This window comes from Hypomesus nipponensis, chromosome 17, assembly GCF_054491055.1.
Source record: "Hypomesus nipponensis isolate SF chromosome 17, ASM5449105v1, whole genome shotgun sequence".
NCBI classification, from domain to species: Eukaryota; Metazoa; Chordata; class Actinopteri; order Osmeriformes; family Osmeridae; genus Hypomesus; species Hypomesus nipponensis.
The window spans coordinates 18,025,001-18,046,553 of NC_140377.1; the positions used below are offsets into that span (position 1 = coordinate 18,025,001).

A 21,553-nucleotide genomic window follows, 5' to 3' on the forward strand; every position below is an offset into this window, starting at 1 on the left:
CAGAGAGGCTAGCTAGACACATTTGCATCTGTTGCTATCTCTGTTCTGTTAACTCTCTGTTGTTGTCTATTTTTTCCCATTTCAAATTTTAACCCATTGTCTTCTCTCTTGGCTGTCCTGTTTGTGTGCATACACATTGTTAAACCTCACCACGTACAGTCTGGGTGCTGGATAAGGGGAAACACACTGAGCTGCGTTGGTTTGCTGTTTAACATAGAAATATATTTACTGTGTATATATAATGCATACCTTGTCTTGGCTGGATAACTGGCCAATGACATACAATACATATATGCACCTTTCAAGGCACCCAGACTGTATGACTCGGTTCTCTTTGTCATAAATCATGATTATGGTGAGGATTGGGGCTCGGCTCCATTTGAATTCACATTCTAAATCCTATCTCACCCACTGCTAGACCTGAATTCAGATCCCATATTGAAAAACATCCTCTCTCCGAGCAAAGAGGCATAGCTTTCAATACACGAATCCAATCTCGATTCACTTCAAGCTTTGTGTGATTCTACGTGTCTATGAATTGAATTCAAATTGACCCCGACCCCGGAAAGAACAGCTGGACGGTGTTCCGTTAGCTCTGTTGTGACGCTCTGAACGCGGAGCCAGTTAAGTGGTGTACCGTAAGCCCGGTTCTCAAGGATCTGAGCGTGGACCCAGTGGGCCCGGCCAGGGCACAGGAGCAGGGCTGAGGGTTCTGGTGGTGTCAAGAGGGCCGGCCCAAACAGCTGATCCAGCAGAACACTGGACCAGGATGAAGGAGGACAGTTAAGATCACAGTCTCCTTTAGACACAGGGTCAGAGAGGTGACGTACACACACACACACACATACGTACACACATACACACACACACAAATATGTATACACACACACACACACACACACACCTGTACACACACACATACATACACACACACATATGTACACACACACATACATACACACACACATATGTACACACACACACACACACATGCAAACACACACACACATATACGTGCGCACACACATGCACACACACACATACGCACATGCATATCATAAACACACACTCACATGCATACGCACGCATATACACACAAATACAAATCGTGGATGTACACACACACACGCGCGCGCTTACAGTTGTTCGAAACTGCTGAGTTGAAGTCCAAAGGCACCAGGAGGCTAACGACGGCCGATGTTTACTATGAAAGGCTCCACCGCTGTCTCCCCTCCTGTCTGACGGAACTGTGCTGTGTCTGGGTGGCTCTCGTAGCAGAACCGTCTCGCCCTGGGTGTGGCTGCACTGGGGTTTTGGTAGGGTCCCCTGTGTATGCCCACATACTGTCCTGTACCCCGCACACCGTGTTCTATGGCACACCCTCACACACACACACAAACACGTACACTTGAGATTTAACCGGTGTGTGAACTATGGTTCGTATTTTGGCAGGAATGTGTAAGAGGGTGACTAAAAAACTGAACCTGAGGGAGGGAGTGCAAAAAGGCGAGAAAAGAGCGAGTGAGTGAGTGTGTGTGAGAGAGAGAGAGAGAGAGAGAGAGAGAGAGAGAGAGAGAGAGACAGAGACAGAGACAGAGAGAGAGACAGAGAGAGAGAGGCACAGAGGGAGAGGGAGTATAAATCAAGGTTACCAGAGTAGATAGACAGGAAGGGAGAGAGAAAAGCAGGAGAAACATTGGCAGGAGACGGGGAGGAGCTGTTTGACTGATACTGTAACACAGACTGGTAGACTGACAAAACAGACAGACAGGTAGACTGGCAGAACAGACAGACAGGTAGACTGGCAGAACAGACAGACAGGTAGACTGAAAGAACAGACAGACAGGTAGACTGGCAGGGCAGAGAGACATGTTGACAGAATGGCGTTGTCAAACCAGGGTTCTATTCTATTTTCAGATGAAAGTAGACCAGTATAGTCTTATATAACACAAGACCTTGCATAATGACCGGGGATAGAAGGAGAGGGCGAGGAGCTAGGAAGCAGGGAAGCAGGGGGTGATTTCAGACAACAGGGTGCATGAGTAGAAGGTTGAGGCAGAGAGAGAGAGAGGCAGAGAGAGAGAGAGGGGGGGGGGGAGAAGAGGTGTGATGGGAGACGTGAGGGCTGAAGATGACGGAGGAAGAGGGGGTGAGGACGGGAGCAGACGTGACTTGACTGATCTGATGTTCCCTGCTTCTACCGCAGCAGGAGGGCCCATGGTGACTGCTAAGAAACCCAGGGACGGAGGGAGGGACGGAGGGGGCGAGGAGGGGGTAGAGCTGGGGGGAGCCAGGAGAGAGAAGGAGGAAAGAGGGAGGAGAAGGGGAGGGAGGGATTGTAATTGGGCTGTGAGGACGAGGGAAGAGGAGAGGAGCTTGTGGTGGGGTTTGAGGAGGAAGGATTAGGGGGAGGAAGCGAGGCGCTTGTGTTTCCTTGGGGCCATCCCTTGTGATTCTGACGCACATTCTGTTACTAGCCTGGCATCACTGCATCCCCTCTGCCTGACCTGAAAACACACACTCACACACATACACTCAAGCACACACACTTGAATACACACACACACACACTCATTCACTCACAAAGTATATACACACTCATACACACCCCGTGACAAGTGATTTAACAAACAATGTATACACCTTAAACAGATGAACAGATAAAAAAGGCTGAATGCATAAGTGATTATAAAAACACCTAGACAATAAATGTGAACACTTTATTTTCCTCCCTTGTGCAAGCTCACACACAAACACACACACACACACACACACACACACACACACACACACACAGTAGAGTGGAAGGCAGTGAGGTATGTTGGTTGGTGGTGCTGAGGGCACATCACTGATGAGCTTCTCTTTGAAGGATGGGAGGAGGAATGGAGGGATTGAAGGAGGGAGGGATGGAAGGGTAACGGAATGGAGGGTACACATACTGTAAAGACTTAAACGCACACACATAGGACGAAATACTCAATGAACAACCGGCACGCAAACACTGCTTCTTCACTCGTTTCAGTCTGTGTGTGTGCTCTCCAGTGTGTGTCCAGGTGTCTGTGTTAATGTTGATATTGTGGCCAGGATTCAGACAGGGCATTAGAAGGGTCAGTCAGGCTGTTCAATCCAACACTGGAACAGGAACTAGATGTCATCACTCATGTTCATGGTCCAGAGGGCTCTCCTCTCTCCTGCTCCCATCAGAACTCGGTCGAGCTCTGAGATGGGGCCTGGAGTTTGTCCTGGTCACGCCACACGGCAAGGAACGCCCTCTGGACCCTGAACCATGTCTAATGGCATCTTCTTCATGCCTCTATTTCTCCACTCTCACTCTTCTCTTTGTCCCTCCCTCCCTTTCTCCTTTTCCCTCTCCTCAACCCTTTTTTTGTTTTTGTTTTGATCTTGTCCCCCCGCAGTTCCAGAACCCGTATGCGTACTCCCCACCGTTCCGCTTTGGAACCGTGCCCAACGGTAGCACGGAGAGGAACATCAGGAAGAACTACCCCGACATGCACCAGTACATGATCAAGTACCACCAGACCGGGGTGCAGGATGCGCTGGTCAGCCTGAAGACGGGGTAGGGAGCCTGGGGCAGCACGGGGGCAAACTACCCCCCCCGGAGCCTGGGAGTCTGGGTGTCTCATCTCATCTCTGGGTCTTGGTCTGGACATCTGTGTGTGTGTGTGTGTGTGTACATTTGCTCTGCATACACAAGTGTTGTGCGGGTATCTCTGTGTGTTTGAAGAGACGCACATTGTTCACCTGGGAACTCTAGATCTATAGGTGCAGACTTTTTTTGCTGTGAGGGCCTGTGTGTGTGTGTGTGTGTGTGTTTGCACATGCCTGTTTTCATTTGCTGGTGTGTATGTATGTGTGTTTGTGCATGTGTGTCATTGATGACCCGGTGACACGGGATGAATGGTTTTTCTAGCTGGGAGTAGCAGGGTTATTTTTAACCCTGTCTCTGTTGGGCACCAGGCATGGAAGCAGGGCTATAGGGGGATACAGACAAACGCACAAACACTCATTATCACAGGAGAGGACATGCTGGAGGGAGGAAGGAATGGGGCAAAGAAGACGGAGGAAAGGAAAGGGGAGAGGAGGGTAAGGTTATCTTTCCGGGCCCCAGCCACAGGGGGTCATGTATAGATGAGGACGAGGTAACGTGAGAAGAGGAGGGCGGAGGAGAGACGGCCAGTGAGGAGGAAAAGTGCAGAGGAGACCGGGGGAGGAGGGAGAGGCGGAGGCAGCCAGGAGGACTGGGAGGAGAGAGGGAGGGGAGGAGAAAGGGGAGGAGGGAGGAGCGGAGGGAGGGGAGGAGAAAGGGGAGGAGGGAGGAGCGGAGGGAGGGGAGGAGAAAGGGGAGGGGGGAGGGAAACGCAGGAGGTGGAGAGAATGAAACGAGAGAGGGGAAGGTGTGCTTTTGATTGGTTACCGCGAGGGAATAGAATCCAATCGCAACGTAGACAGAGCCTTTAGAGATAGAGGAGTGGTTTCAACAAGAGGACATCACACACACACACAGACATTTTCTCTATTACACACACTCCCTCTCCCTCTCTCTCTCTCTCTCTCTCCCTCTCTCTCTCTCTCTCTCTCTCTCTCTCTCTCTCTCTCTCTCCCTCTCTCCCTCTCTCTATCACACACACTCAAACCCAATCACACCCTTTCTCACTCGCACCACGTTAGAGAGCTGCGATACGAAATCTCTGATGAGGTTATCCGTAGACATTTGTTTCTATCTCATCTTTGATCTCCCTGAATGTTGCTGAAATGGTGGGAATAGATGCTGTAGAGCCAAACTGGTGATTCTGCTCACATGAATAATGTTGCTGGATAGATTCTTCTGTTTAGGACTCAATGGCTAGATTAGTATTGATCACATGTAAGACCAGCAGGCTTAAGGTGCTCTGTATAGAGATAGACCTGTACCAGCTGGAGGCAGCCTTCATCAGCTGTTCTGCCGTGCTTTTGACCATGTTTACTGATTCAGAACAGGAAGAGAGGCCACAGAGGCTACCTGAAGAGAAGGATATTGGGATTTGTAGTCCTGGAGAAATGCTTGTTGGTGCGTTTATTTGCCTTAATGAAGGTGAGACAGATCAATGCTGATTGAATCCCGACTAAGCCCTCACGCCTGCTGTCTGGCTACTATCCACAGACGCAAACACACGCGCATGCACACATGCACACATACACCCCCCCCCCCACACACACGTGCACACACACCCACAGACACACACAAACACACACACTCTGTCATGGAAGCATAGGCCCACGGAGCCCAGGCCAGTGTTAACCTAATTGCACAGCTAAACTATGGGCTCTAGGCTGCTGTGGGAGAGTCAAACCTGACATTCAGTAAATGCCAGGCAGTCAGAGTGTTATTACAGGGCTCTGTGTGTGTGTGTGTGTGTGTACAGAGAGACAGAGCAGGGGTTACTGACAGCTTCAGTTACTCTGCAAATGCCATGAGACTAGCCTCATTTAGCCGTACTCCCTTTGTAATTGTGGGTGCGTGTGTGTCTGTCCGTGCGTGCGTGCGTTGGAGTGAAACCGACTGGTGCCCGGCTTCAGTCTCCTTGCGCCACAAGAATGTGTTAGCCCACTGAGCCAAAGCTTGTGCATTGGCGCGGGATGCTAACACAGGTCTTCGGGTCGCTCCTCATGCTACTGTGGATCAGCGAGCCACCTCCATCACATGCTGTATGTGCAGTGCTCCATCCGTCTGTTCTCCTGTCCTTGGCCTGTTTGAGATGCCTCAGCTAAGTACGACTGGCCTTTCTATCAATCATGACGTCAGAAAAACGATCGAGTCCTTCTGTTCCTATACCTCTCCTCCCTGCTCTCTCTCCACCCTCCTCTCCTCCCTGCTCTCTCTCTCTACCCTCTTCTCCTCCCTGCTCTCTCTCTCTACCCTCCTCTCTTGCCTGCTCTCTCTCTCTACCCTCCTCTCCTCCCTGCTCTCTCTACCCTCCTCTCCTCCCTGCTCTCTCTCTCTACCCTCCTCTCCTCCCTGCTCTCTCTCTCTCTACCCTCCTCTACGCCCTGCTGTCTCTCTCTACCCTCCTCTCCTCCCTGCTCTCTCTCTCCACCCTCCTCTCCTCCCTGCTCTCTCTCTCTACCCTCCTCTCCGCCCTGCTGTCTCTCTCTACCCTCCTCTCCTCCCTGCTCTCTCTCTCTACCCTCTTCTCCTCCCTGCTCTCTCTCTCTACCCTCCTCTCCTCCCTGCTCTCTCTCTACCCTCCTCTCCTCCCTCCTCTATCTACCCTCCTCTCCTCCCTGCTCTCTCTCTACCCTCCTCTCCTCCCTGCTCTCTCTATCTACCCTCCTCTCCTCCCTGCTGTCGCTATCTACCCCCCTCTCCTCCCTCCTCTATCTACCCCCCTCTCCTCCCTGCTCTCTTCATCCTCCTTTTTTCTCTCTCTCCATAGTAAACTGGATGCGTTCATCTACGACGCTGCGGTGCTGAACTATGCGGCTGGCCGTGACGAGGGCTGCAAGCTGGTCACCATCGGCAGTGGCTACATCTTTGCCACCACGGGCTATGGCATCGCCCTGCAGAAGGGCTCCTACTGGAAGCGGCAGGTCGACCTCGCAATCCTCGCCATCATTGGAGACGGTGAGACACACACACACACACATTGCCTACGCCCATCCACACAATTTGGTGTACACTTTCTCTTTCTCTCTCTTTTTTATTCTTTCATTCTTTCTTTCTCTCTCTCTCTCTCTCTCTCTCTCTCTCTATCCCACTCTTTCTTTCTCTCTCTCCCAATTTCTCTCTCACTTTCTCTTTCTCTCTCACTCTCTCTCTCTGTATCTTTTTTGTGTTGGCTCCAGCACAAAGGCAAGGCATCGGAGTATAAATAACTCTTTGATGTTATTCTGGATGTTCAAGCAGTTCTAAACATGGTGTGGAGTGTGTAAGTTATTCTAATGTATTCCCCTCTCTGGCCCTATCTATGTATGAGAGCCTGTATCTGAGTCAAAGCCGACACAGGCACTACATCCCCTTATTATAGAAGCTCTCTGATGTTCCTACATAAACAATATGCCTAACACAGAGAGGGAGGGGGGAGGGAGAGAGAGAGGAAGGGAGGTAGAGTGGTAGAGAAGGAGGGAGACAAGGAGGGAGAGGAGGAGGGAGAGGAGGAAGGAAGGAAGGAAGGAAGGAAGGAAGGAAGGAAGGAAGGAAGGAAGGAAGGAAGGAAGGAAGGAAGGAAGGAAGGAAGGAAAAGAGTAAAAGAGTAAAAGAGTAAAAGAGTAAAAGAGTAAAAGAGTAAAAGAGTAAAAGAGTAAAAGAGAAAGCAGTTGAAAGAGTGATAGTCATGGAGAGAGCAAGAGTGAGTGAGTGAGTGAGAGAGAGAGAGAGAGAGAGAGAGAGAGAGAGAGAGAGAGAGAGAGAGAGAGAGAGAGAGAGAGAGAGAGAGAGAGAGAGAGAGAGAGAGAGAGAGAGAGAGAGAGAGAGAGACAGAAAAGAAAGCGCAATCGAGTGTCAGAAAGAAAATGCAGAAGAGATAGAGAGACTGGGACCATTGGGACCATCATCAACCACTTTTATGAGATTAGTCTGTCAGACTGTCGTAGTCTCATTGAGTGTTCGCCGCTTCAGAGTCCATGTAATGTCCAGTGTGTCTGGGCCCACAGCAATAGACTAAACCAGTGGCGTGGAGTTGTCTGTAAAACACATAAGTACATTCATGTAGTTATTCAGCTGTCACCCAAAGTGGGGGATTTCAACCTGCATCCTCGTGATCTGCAGTCAAATTCTGGACCGCTGAGCTGTATCCGTACCCTCATATAACTCTACTCACATCCAACATGAGCCATTAGGATTGTGGCAGTGATATCATTGCCGATGTTTGTAAGGAGTGGGGGAAGGGGGTACGCCTCCGAAAGTTTCAAGCGAACTGGAATCAGCTCCGAACCTCTAAACATATTCAATCCCAACAGTACCTATTGTTTCCAGTTTGTCTCCCCTCGTTGACGTCGAGTGTGTTGCTGTGACTGAATATCCCCAAGTCGACACCGCACACACCCAGAGGGCTTATCATGGATCTAGCCTGTAGCTCTGCTCCTCCCGAGTCCCCCTCAGCCCTCCCGCACACACACATACACACACACACCCACACACACGCACCAACCTCCCTGTATCTCGGCCGGGTAGACGCAGATACACCAGATTGCATACAGTATTACATCTATCAATGGAACCTCAGAACTCAGATCAGAAAGTTAGATTGCAAAATAACTGCCTGGCCTTCTGCTAGCGCTACTTCTGCGGAGAAAAAGCAAGTGAATGTCCACCCGACTAAAGTACTGATATTACTTGGGTGGGATATATAGACAGACAGAAAAAGACGGTGGCGAGAAAGAGGCAGACCTTGGTGAATGGCAGTGTGGGGCAGACAGACCTTGATGTAAAGCACACGCACACTCTATAGCTTTCTGTTGGCAGCTCAGACAGACTGTGGGAGGATAACATGAACACCCAGTAAAGAGAGCGAATGAGAAGGACTCATTTAAGAGGAAAGAGGGAGGGAGAGAGAGAGTGAGAGAGGAAAAGCGAACCACAGAGACCATTTAAAAGATCTATTGAAATGAGACATTTTCATTTAGTTGAAAGTCAAAAGTCAGATGACAACTCAGTCACTGAAAGAAAGAGTAAGTTGCCAAAGTAACCGAACACCTGGGCCTCCTACACCTGCAAACAGGAACGGATGTCCTGAAATGATCAGTGATCAGTTTTTTTCCAATCTTCAGAGCTGACAGGCCATGTATGTGTGTTTCTGTGTGTGTTTGTGTGATTGGAGGATGATTGTCCTCATGTTCAGCCAGACCCTGCAGGCATTGTAAACAAAGAGTTGTTTACCCCGGTGTCTGCGCCAGCATGCCCACCCGGCCCTGAATGACACACATTTGATTAGAGCAGATAAACGAGCCATCAAATGTCAACGAGAGAGTTGGAGAGAGGAAGTGACAGAGAGAGCGAGAAAGTGAACGAGAGAACAAAGAAGGGGGGGAAAAAGACAGAAAGAAGGAAGGAGCTGATGGATGAGAGTAAGAAGTGTTTTGACACAACCCCTCCTCCCCACCCACCCACTCTCTCCCTTCCTGTCCGTCCTCCAGGAGAGATGGAGGAGCTGGAGGCCCAGTGGCTGACGGGCATCTGCCACAACGAGAAGAACGAGGTCATGTCCTCCCAGCTGGACGTGGACAACATGGCGGGCGTCTTCTACATGCTGGCAACCGCCATGGGCCTGTCTCTCATCACCTTTGTGTCGGAACACCTGTTCTACTGGAGGCTGAGATACTGCTTCACCGGTGTCTGCACCGGGACACCCGGCCTGCTGTTCTCCATCAGCAGGGTAAGGCTGGGTCCTTACGCTCGGGGAGGGAGGGGAAAAAGTATTTGGTTTTGTTGGGTAGGGAGGGGCAGCATGAGGGGTTAGAGGTAGTCTGAGGGGTGAGTAGATGTATGAGGGGTGTGGGGGTGGTATGAGGGGGGTAAGGGTGGTATGAGGGGGGTGTGGGCGGTATGAGGGGGGTAAGGGTGGTATGAAGGGGGTAGGGGCGGTATGAGGGGGGTGGGGGTGGTATGAGGGGGGTGTGGGCGGTATGAGGGGGGTGGGGGTGGTATGAGGGGGGTGTGGGTGGTATGAGGGGTGTGGGGGTGGTATGAAGGGGGTAGGGGTGGTATGAGGGGGGTTAGGGGTGGTATGAGGGGTGTGTGGGTGGTATGAAGGGGGTAGGGGCGTTATGAGGGGTGTGGGGGTGGTATGAAGGGTGTGGGGGTGGTATGAGGGGGGTGTGGGCGGTATGAGGGGTGTGGGGGTGGTATGAGGGGTGTGGGGGTGGTATGAAGGGGGTAGGGGCGGTATGAGGGGTGTGGGGGTGGTATGAAGGGGGTGGGGGTGGTATGAGGGGGGTGGGGGTGGTATGAGGGGTGTGGGGGTGGTATGAGGGGGGTGGGGGTGGTATGAGGGGGGTGTGGGCGGTATGAGGGGTGGTTAGAAAAATAAGGGAGGCAATACATCTGGGAGATGTGAGCAGGAATAGGTCTGTCCTGGGGAGTGAATGCAGTAAGTGGAAGGTAGGTTAGGATAGGGGTGGGGCAGACTAGATCCATCTGGGTCACGAGAAAGAGACAAAATGTAAAAGTGAGCACGAACGCAAAGAACATGTGCCAGCATGTGACAGCCCTCCTACCAGAACCTAGTTTTAGCGATAACGCCAACAAAACACAAGACCTAAACATCTCCTCCTAAATATCTCCTTAATGTCGTCTGTCGTTTGTTTGCCCTCACTTGTCTGATGTGCAGACACAACACGTGACGAAAATTATCGCTGCCACCCACATTTGTTCTGTTCTGGCGTTCATCTCTTAAATGAATTAGGAGTTTAAGTGTTTTTTATATTGCTCTTTGCCTCCGCTAAGATTACTTTCCCCCTTCGTTGTGGACCCTCCATTGTAGCTTCTGGTAATTGGGAGGGAGATAATGAAAACAATAATCTGCCGAGTTCTGTTGGATAAACGACAGAATAATAGTTAAATTAAAGGAAAGCTGCTATCGTTTGTTAATGTGAAAGTAAACAAAGGAAACTGTCTTTGGCCTCTGTCTCTTTCTCCCATTACTTCCATCTTTCTTTCTCTGTCTCCTTTCCCTCTCTCTCGCCCTCCTCCTCTCGGTTTGCAGGGTATCTGGAGCTGCATCCACGGCGTGCACATCGACATGAAGAAGAAGTCAGACCTGGACTTCAGTCCGCAAGCCAACATGCTGAAGCTCATCAAGTCGGCCAAACAGATGACCAACATGTCCAACCTGAGCGCCTCGCGCATCAACTCGCCCAAAAGAGCGGCCGAGTTCATGCACTCGGCCGGGCCCATGATCATGGACATGATGGCGGAGAAAGGCAACTTCATCTACGCGGACAACCGCAGCTACGCCCCCAAGGAGGTCATCTACGGGGACACGGGCGACCTCCAGACCTACCTGGCCAACCGCCACAAAGACCACCTGAACAACTACATCTTCCAGGGGGGGCAGCACCCTCTCACCCTCAACGACGCCAACCCCAACACGGTGGAGGTGGCGGTGAGCGCCGACGCCGCCCAGACCAACGCCAAGCCCTCGCGGGCGCTATGGAAGAAGTCCGTGGACACGCTGAGGCAGGGCCCCGCCCCCGTGCCCGACATGCTGTCCCCCGACCCCCGCATGTCCATGAAGACGCAGCGCTACCTGCCCGAGGACGCCGCCCACTCCGACATCTCCGACTGCTCCAGCAGAGCGACCTCCTACAAAGACCCAGATAACAACAAGCACCTGAAGCCCAAGGACAACTTAAAAAAAAGATCCTTGACATCGAAATACCCCAGAGACTGCAGCGAGGTGGAGCTGTCCTATTTAAAGACTAAGCAGGGCAGCGCAGTGGGCCAGGCGGGGAGAGGGGAGAAGATTTACACCATCGACTCAGACAGGGAGCTCAGCCTCCAATCGGACCCCGTCCACTACCGCGAGAGCCGCGGGCTGGCGGCAGACGACCTGGACTACCCCGAGATCTACTCCGACCACAACGACAACTACAGGAAGTGTGACCAGCCCATCATCCACCTCAACTCGAGCCCCCTCCACCACGCAGACTCGGACCTGCTCCCCGACTCGGCCTACGCCAAGCACTACAGCCTGAAGGAGAAGAACCAGTCCCTGTCCCCGCACGAGTCCAACGATCGCTACAAACAGACGCACTGCCGCTCCTGCCTGTCCAAGGTGCCCTCCGGCTACCCCCCCGGGGCGCACTACACCCCCACCGCCTCCGCCGCCTCCACCTCCACCGCCGCCGCTGCCGCCGCCGCCGCCGCCCGCTCCCCCTACAACCGCTGTGAAGCCTGCCTTCACACCGCCAACCTCTACGACATCAGCGAGGACCAGCTTCTCCAGGATGCCCTCCTCAATCCCAGCATGCACCAGGACGAGATGTTCGGCCTGTACTGGCCCCAGACCGACGGGCCGCACGTCCAGAAGAGGAACCGCCTCAGGCTGAGCCGCCAGCACTCCTTTGATAACATCATGCTGGAGAAGCCGAAGGAGATGGACCAGGGCAGACCAGCCCGCAGCGTCAGCCTGAAGGAGAAGGACCGCTTCCTGGATGACTCGCCCTACGCCAACCTGTTCAACGTCCGCCCCTACTCGGACAGACTGTTCGGCTCCAAGTCCATGTTCAACCACAACCTGGAGGAGAGTAAGAGGAGCAAGTCCCTGTACCCGGACCATGGATCCGACAATCCCTTCCTTTGCTCCTCCCTCAGGGACGACACCAGACTGGTCCACGGACGCAGCTCATCCGACATCTACAAACAGCTGGCCTCCGCCCCGCTCAAAATGCGCAACGAGAACAATCTGCGCTCGTCCGTCAAGTCCACCGCCTCCTCCTACTGTTCGCGGGACGGGCGGATAGCCAATGACATGTACATAACTGAGCATGTGATGCCTTACGCAGCCAATAAGACTAGCGCATACTCAGCCCCCCGCGTCCTAAACTCCGCCCAGTTCAGCAATAGACGGGTGTATAAGAAAATCCCCAGTCTGGAATCAGACGTTTAATCATGTTTCTGGGTTTGTATCATAGTTTCAGCTATCTATCCACTTACGATGCCATAGCCACACTTTTCGTCTCGACATCGTAATCCTAACTAAGTACTTGGGTACTGCTGTACTGCTGTTCTCTTTATGGTTCTCACTATTTGTCTGTTCTCAACCATGGATGGATCAGGTGTCCTCACCACGCTCTGCCACGCGGGTTCCAGGGGTGGGGGGGGGGAGGGTTTCTGACGGCCTCCCTCCCTCCGATGGGGGAGGGAGATAGAGAGGGAGAAAGAGAGAAGCAGGTTGAGGTATGATGCGATGTACCAAGCCACGGAGAGAATGGCAGGGGAGGGGAGTCTGGATGGGGGGGGTTGCGCGCGGAGAAGAGGGGAAGGTGGGGACGGGAGGGAAAGGGGAGGCCGGGGGCCAAGAGAGGGGACATCCAGGAATGAACTTCCCCCGGCTCTTTTCCCACCTCCCGCCGCCACGCCACGATCAGCCCTTCCTCCCACTCCTCCCCACCTCTTCTCCAGTCTTCTCCCCTGCCTCCTGCTGCTGTCTGTCTGCGAGTGCGGCAGGGCTGGGAGCCCGCGGGCCAGGTGCTGTTGTGGCTGGGCAGGGGGGAACTGACAGGCGGGGGGGGGGGGGGGGGGGGGTGGAGGCTGATGGCCTGTCCAGATGGAGCTGTTTGAGGTAGAGGCCAGGCGAAGGGGGTAGCTGGGTGGAAAAGGTGGGGGGGGGGGGGGGGGCGTCACTGAGTGGACCTTGAGCTCTTCTGATTATCCTGACAAATGTGCCCACCCGGTTGCCTGGCGCTGGAAGGGGAAAGAGAGAGAAGGGGAGAAGGGAAGGGTGTTGGTTCTCAGCAGGGTTAGAAAGAGCTTGATGGGCCTAAACAATACCATCTATGCTCAGGTAAAGTTCACAAGTTCAGGGCTGGATATGACTTTCTAGCGAATACTGGCATTTCGGTACTAAATATATTATAGACTAGGTGCTAAGTACATTGGGAAAGTTAGACTATATAGATACAGATTAGGATACGTGGGTGGGTATAGCTCAGTGGTTCCGATTTTTGACAGCAGATCAAGAGGTCGCAGGTTCAACTCCTCCCCTCGAACCTCGCTTAGGATAAAAGTGTCTGCTAAATAGATACATTAATATGTAGTAATGGGTAGGGACATAAATGACTTGTACTCTAAGATAGGGCTAGGTAGGACTGGGGTTGGGTTTGGTCTGGGCTGAGAGGGGTTAGGACAGTTAGCAGAGAGGATTGTGGGAGCTGGCTTCATCATCATAGTTTACAGACAGGGATGGGCCCTGAGGCGAGCGATGGGATTTCATTTGTGGCACTGCACATATAAAAATATAGCAAATCTTGCTTTTTATTCTATTAACTATAAGATTTTTAGGGATTCTGGCATTCGAATCCCCCTATTTAGGATTTTAGTGTTTGCTTATTTGGTAGCACAATAACCATTAGTTGAAACCTCTCTCCCACCTTTGCTTTGAAAAAGCATAACTTTTGAAATACCGTCAGGAGTAGATTATTTTGCATGTGTTAATTTTTGGGTGTCGGAGAAGAGAACACACCACATTTTACATTTTAAGGGGACTATGTCTTGCCGGCTGAGGTGGATGGAGACCAGTGAAATGGGAACTTGACCTTGTGCTTAGTGAGTCAATTTCTCTCGGGTTCCGTCCGAGCGAGAGATCACTACGCCGTGACCTGGAGAGCGAGCGCGAGGCAACAGCGGCCGACACACACCCAGGAGGGATGGAACCGACACTTTTTTGTCTCTTTCTCCTGCAGAAACAGGGTACTATTCTACAGACAATTCCTTAGAAGCGTTGTACACCACAGTATGACCAACGTGTTCTTTTGTTTTGTTTTTTTGTTTTTTGGGGTAATTGAACTCTGTGTGTCAGTAGTTGTGCTGGTGACCCCCTCCGGTGTCTCTCACAGCCTGGGAGGAAAGAACTTGTTTACCTTGGATGTGTGGAATGGAGGGGGGGAGCGTGAAAGGGTGCAGGGATGGAGCGGGGCGGGGTCCCATGCCCTACTGCTGTCCTCATTAGTCATTTCTGTGTGGAGTTGTGTATGCATGTGAACCCTTGGGTAAGCTTGAAGTCTTGACCAGAACATTCTGTTTTCTTCTGTGATTGTTTCAGCGACATACACAACGGCGACACCACACACACAATCCTCCACCAGGGTGGGGGTGGTTCCTCACACACATCTAAACCCACACCCACACACACACAGAAATGAACATGCTCATAAACACACACACACACACACACACTCATATTGTTATTACACTGTATAAAGAACATCAAGAAACTCAATAACTCATGTAACATTTGATTGATTGGACCTGCAAAGCCAAATTGTATCAAATTAAATACCTCAGGATGGTTTTGTGCTTTGGGAGTTCTAACGCGTTTCTTTTTTTTTCTTGTTTTTACCGTAGCAACTCTCGACGCATACTCACGCCAAGCGGTCTATGGCGTGATTCATGTTTACCAGTCCAAGGTCTTCCAGTGCTGTCTCTGCCATCAGTTCTGAAACACAATGAACAGAGAGAGAAAGGATGGGAGAGAGAGAGAGAGAGAGAAAGGGGAGTGACGGCGAGGAGGGGTAGCATGAAGGGAGGGGGCGGGGGGTGAGATCTGCGCTCAGTCAAGCGGCTACGTATTGAGCGTGTTGCTCGTAGCTCCAGAACAAGCCAAACTGAGCATCCCGTACAAAGTGGAAAACACGATTTATACATTTGCAGAATGGGTCACGCAATGTGTGAGAGCTTCCATGGACATCCTATGTACTCTCTTCTGATTGGCAGACGACCGCATTAGCTGCTCTCCTCGCAGCTGTCTCTCTCCCTGACACACACACACACGCACATACAGTATACACACATGGTCATATCCTCCTGTTGTTCGATCTCTTTCTTCTGCAGTGACCCTGCGGTCCCCTTCTTCCTTCTTTCCCATTCAGCTTACCCAATGTTGACCGATGACAACATCCATCCATCCATCCATCCATCCTTTTTTTTTTTTTTGCATCTAATGAGCATATTTATCATATTAATCTTCCACATGCTGCTTGAGTGAGCTGACAAGTCAGCAATATGCACATGTAAAATATCAAAGCTCCAGAACACTTGCGTTGTAGGATCTCAAACGGTTTGTTCTTGTTCTCCATTTTTCCAGAACTGTCATTTAAACTGATGCTGTTTTGCGTTCACACCCTTGTGACAACAACCCTGCTCTTTTCAATGGCAAAAATGTATTTTAATTACATTTAAATGATAATAATGAGGTGATGGCATGCCACCCCAGATGTAACTCTTTTACTGTTTTCTGTTTTTCTTTTTCTGTTTCGGTTATGTTATGATGTTATGATCACTGATGCTTTGTAACCAGGTGTGAGTATATACCATACATATTGGAGAAAAATTATCTTTGTTGAACACAATGCTGCTGCTGTTTTGGGGAGAAGGTGAAGGCTTGACCCCGGAGCAACCCCATTGGCTGACAAGTCATGATCAGACACGCTCGACCAATGGGGTGGCAAGTTAGGGGTAGGGGCAGGACATCCTTGCTCTTCCTCCAATGGCAGGTGAGAATACTGAATCACCAGCTCTGCTTTTCTCTTTTTTCTCCTTCACTTACAGTATAGTCAGGACTTTAACCGGAAAGAAAAAAAAACAACCCTCTTCTTTGAGTCTGCTATCCCTCCAAAGATACGACCTCTTTGTTTTTTGTTTGCTGTAAGAATAGTGCTTTTTTTAAAATGATAATAATAATTCCTCAAAGACTTTTAAGGAACTATTTTGAATATTAGAACACCTGTATACATCGCTTGTAAATTCATATTCCTATGTCATCATCATGAAGACTTATAAAATGATCAAGAGCAAAACCAATATTTTTTGGTGTGAATTTCACATGTTGCGGCAGGAGCCTTCTCTGTACAGTGGCACTGGTTGTTCTCTCTGTAGAGTAGAATAAAACTCACCATTCACAAGGTCTGCTGTCTGTCAGGCTTCCCTCACCTGGGACCCCCCCCCCCCAACCCCCCCCCCCAACCCCCCCCCCCCCCCCCCCCGCTAAAGGGTCTTCTACCTAGGGGAGTGGGGAGCGGGTGGTGGGGGGAGGGTGGGGGGATGGGTTGTTGTTGATGTCGGTGGTATTGTCTTTCACATGTTTCACGTGAGGAGGCAGACGGGGAGGAGGGGGGGTATAGGCAAGAGGAGAGGTTAGGGTAAAGGGGGGGAGGTTAGGATGGACGGGTGAAGAGAAGGAAGAGGAGTTCAGGTGGAAGGGGTAAAGGGAGGAGGGAGCTAGGGTGGAGGGGGGTAGAGATGGAGGGGACGAGTGAGGGAGGTGGGCTCCCGGTGAGTATGGTGCGTCTGTGGATGTTCTCACTGGGTAAGCTGGGGTTAGACTCTGCTGGTGAGACAGAGAGAGACAGGGGAGAGAGCTTACACTTCTGTTGTGAGTGGACACGAATGACTATCGATGTGAGACGTTTGACAGCTACCGTATATCATACCCCTACATGCACCTGTAGACATCATGTCGATACACGACACACGCAAAGAATGGAAGATATTACATATGGGTACACATATAACTTGTGTGTGCCCTGCGTGTGTGCGTGTGGTGGTCGTTCCAGTGTCGTTCCCAGTCTGAGTGTTCCCCCCCGGCCCCTCCAGGCCCCTGAGAGGCCCACCAGGGAGGGCAGCAGCAGGGGGTACACAGCCTGCATGAGATCAGACACACAGGGAGGAGCTCCCTGGGGGCATCACACACACACACACACACACCACCACTCAGTCACACACACTCACGTACACACACACACACAGACACTCTCGCTCAGTCACACACACTCACATACACACACACTCTCGCTCAGTCACACACACTCTCGCTCAGTCACACACACTCACACACGTACACACACACACTCGCTCGCTCATTCGCTCGTTCAGCCACACACACACATCCCCTCTTACTCGTCAACCTCAACTGCTCAGGAAAAGGACGGGCATTCCCCTCAACAGGCTCCCTGAGTACGTGCAGCAACAGGTTGGGATGTCAGTGCTGCCATCCAGCCCTGTTGGAGAGGACCGAGACAACCAGGAGAAGACCAGAGCTGCCAACCAGAGGACGAACCCAAAGCTCTGCCGCTGGGGCCTCTCTGCTTCGCATCCCCATGGTTTACAAATCGACGGTGCATGTGTAAGGTGGTCGACAGGATGCCAGCGAGGAATGTGCATGTCAAGGTCACGACCTTGCGACGGAGGCGGAGCAGGGAGGTTTTGCCTGAAGGGTTCTGCGTCGTAAAGAGTTCCGTCTGTCGCCGTCGCGTGGTCGTAGAGGAAGAGCTGGAGAGGAGAGGCTCGGTAGGTATGTGATCTGGACGAGTCTCCACGTTTCCTGTATTTGAAGGAGGGTTTATTTAGGACAGTGTCTCCTACCTACAGGGGTTCGTAACTCTAACTGCTGTATGTGTCATTTGCAGGCCCAAACGGAGTACGCGGACGCTGAATTCTGGCGGAAACCCACAGATTTTTAAGTAGAACGCATTGGTCTGAGGCAACATGAAAATACACGATTCAACTCATATTACGTCTCTATTATTAAAGCGTTAGCCAAAAATGCTAAGAATTGAAAAGGAAACATTTATCGACCGAAATTACAGCAAGAGACAGGGCCAGAGAGTTTTCAGGCGATCTTTATAAGGATGGATCAATACTTTTTTGCAAAGTCTGTCCACATTTAATCAACCATATTTGCCATCAAACTGTTGTGGAACATCTTTGGTCGCTCCGAGAAGAGAAAAGAGGCTAGCGGAATTCCGCGGATTTTCTGCAGATTTTCAGTCTGAATAACCGCAGAAAATGTGAAAAAAATCTGCGTATTCCGTTTGGGCCTGGTCATCAGGACCTTTTTGTATCAGAGCTCTATCAGAGAGAAACAATCACGTCGAAGGTGAAACTATCTCGTGAGGACGTGAAACTTTTTTTTGCGCTGCACGTGATAGCTTCACGTTCTGGACGAGAACGTTTTTTCTTCGCAGGTCCCTTCAGGGAGTGCGTACATCCCTGTGTGTGTGTGTACATCTTCAATGACAAATGTCTCAAGAATACTTTTCCATTGCTAAGTCAGTACCGTGGTTGCTCACCAGAAAGAGACAAACAACACCTTGCGTCGATAGACCATTTTGGGCTACGATAGCACGCAACGAGCCTGGTTCCTCTCAGAGAACATGGCTCCTGATGTCTACTTACTAAAAGGTCACATAACACGTAACATGCGGACTGGTGAAGGCTTCTGGTCTGACTCGGCAGTGGAGAAGGGAAGGGAATGTGTAAATAATCGGACGTGAGACAAGCGAAATCCATGCTAAATCTGAAAGATGTAAAAGAACAAACTTGTAAATAGGTTAAAGTTTCATTTTTCGAATAAAAACTTTTTGTGCCACCCTAACGTACGTGAATCAGGTGTCAGTAGATGTGTGTTGTTGCTGACACACACACATGCACACACACACAGTAACAATAACAAGTAAACCAAAAAAAAAACAGGCATAGTACTACACATGTACGCACACATGCATAAACACACATACACACAACTTCAACCTCAGCCCAGCTGATCCTAATGCAGGCCCCAGAGAAAGGTCACAACCCAGTTTATGGGAGGGCTGAACCATGATTGACAGCTTGTGTAATCCCATCTGATTATTGTGAATAGCAGTAAAAGCAACGCATCAGCCTTCCCTCCATTCCCAGCCCTTCCCCAGCCACAAGCTCCAGCCCCAGCCTCTGCCCTATCCCCAACCCCAGATTCTGGCTCCAGTCCCTATATCAATGGAATAGGTCATTGTAAATAAAGAGTGTCAACCCTGGGTGTGCTGGTTGGTTATCTATTAGCCTAGGGAATTTGATTGTGTGTGTGTGTGTGTGTGTGTGATAAGAAGTCATTGTGTGTATGTCAGCTAAATAAAAAAGAGTGAGGCAGATGAAAGACTGTGGCGAAGAAGGAAAAGGCACTTGTTCATTCTGTCGTTCTCCATTTTCCCCTCAGCCCTCAGAAAATCACCGTCCATTAGTCTGTAGTTTGAAGGTGTGTGTGTGTGTGTGTGTGTGTGTGTGCAGGGCTGGGTGTACATGTCTGTGTGTGGGGGGGGGGTGTTTTGCTTAAGCACGTGTCTGTTCGCATTCCTGCTGAATTTTGCTCTTGCAAGCAGTGTCCTTGCTTCCGTCGTGCAGTGGAAATCTTGAAACCTTTTTCAATGTTCACCGACTTAACTCATAATTATTGTGCCCTACTTTATGCCGGGGGAAATTGTCCAGTTGTGCAGATATGAAAACTTGGAATTCCCTGCTTCACCTCAGGCATTACTCTTCACCCTCTCTCTCTCTCTCTCTAGAGCGTCATTGTGCGAAAACGGACCTGACTGTTTAAACACTCATTGTTGTTTATTAGAAATAACATTTCTAAGTTGTGTGTGTGTGCATGTGTATGCGTTTGTATGCCAGTGTGTGTGCATGTGTGTGTAGGTCTCTCCATCATTGGACATCTATTGAAAGATGGTGCTCATTTTGAAAATAAAACCACCATGATCATTAGGTCATTGTACATCCAATAATCAGTTTCCTTATTTTATTGAGCACCTGTCTTCCAGGTTATTACTGAGACGCTCACTGTGATTGGTTGCTGTGCTGCACCGTTGTGTATTAAGGTCACAGTAATGGTTTGGTGATGTCAGAGGACAATTGATTTCCAAGTTTCCAGTGTTTGTGTGTGTCTGCATGTGTGTCTGCATGTGTGTGTGCGTGTGTGTGTGTGTGCGTGTGTTAGTTTGTGGGCTCAGAGATAAGGACTGGGCTTATTTTAGACATGGACAGGAGCAAACCAACAATGTTATAAAGTCTAAATGTAATGACAGGACCTTGATAGAACTAAACTTACAACCGTAGACTGGTGAACAATATTACACACAAATTAGCTATTTTCTACTTTTTTGTAACTGTGAGTGGACTGCACGTGTGTGTGTGTGTGTAAGGACAGTGGGAGTAAGCAGCATCGGTTGTGTTTTCGTGTGTTTGTCTGCACGTCAGCAGTGTGTTGTAGCAGTGAGTGAGTGTAGCATGAGTGCTGCCGCTAAGTGTGTGTGTTAGCGCAGGTGGGCCCATGTAGAAAGTCTAATCCAGTGTCTGCCTGTCATCAGCAGGGGAACAGCAGGGAGCTGGTATCCCCGCAGCACGCCATGGAGATGGCGTTGGGTAATCTGCTGTGTCTGTGTCTCCACCTGTAGCTACGGAAATAACACAGAGCTAATGAGGCCCAGACGACACCCACCCACCACACCTCACTACGGGGACAATGTCATGGAGAGAGAGAGAGAGAGAGAGAGAGAGAGAGAGAGAGAGAGAGAGAGAGAGAGAGAGAGAGAGAGGGAGAGGGAGAGGGAGAGGGAGAGGGAGAGGGAGAGGGAGAGAGAGAGAGAGAGAGGGAGAGGGAGAGGGAGAGGGAGAGGGAGAGGGAGAGAGAGAGAGAGAGAGAGAGAGAGAGAGAGAGAGAGAGAGAGAGAGAGAGAGAGAATTGACGGGACCTGGTGTGTGTGTATGTGTGAGTACTGAGGCTTGTAGTGGGCCTCGTCAAAACGAGTCATAGGGTGCAGCGGAAAGAACTAGAAGGATTCTGACTTCCTCCAATTAGAGGTCATAAGAGACTTAAAGGTCATAACAGATGAATGGCCCGTTAGTCCACATGACAAACGGAAGACACACACACACACTTGCACACACACCCAAGCCTGACCACACCACACCAGAACACACACATTCACACACCGCGACATGAAAGCGTGTGTGACGTTGGACTCCCTAGCATGCATGGTGCGGCCAGCGGAGTGGAGTGTGTGCAGAGTGCGTTACGTGGAGTCT

The 21,553-nt window shown here is 50.6% G+C and overlaps 1 protein-coding gene across 1 annotated transcript in view; it reads left to right on the plus strand.

Annotated features, from left to right (window-relative positions):
* The window catches only part of grin2aa (glutamate receptor, ionotropic, N-methyl D-aspartate 2A, a), a 99,554-nt gene extending 86,763 nt beyond the window's left edge, over window positions 1–12,791 (plus strand). Inside the window, exons 10-13 of the mRNA XM_084676976.1 lie at window positions 3,417–3,577; window positions 6,435–6,622; window positions 9,133–9,371; window positions 10,701–12,791. Of these exons, the coding sequence (XP_084533102.1) occupies window positions 3,417–3,577; window positions 6,435–6,622; window positions 9,133–9,371; window positions 10,701–12,605 (2,493 nt within the window). The 3' untranslated portion in view covers window positions 12,606–12,791. The remainder of the gene's footprint in view (window positions 1–3,416; window positions 3,578–6,434; window positions 6,623–9,132; window positions 9,372–10,700) is intronic.
* Window positions 12,792–21,553: the final 8,762 nt, after the last annotated feature.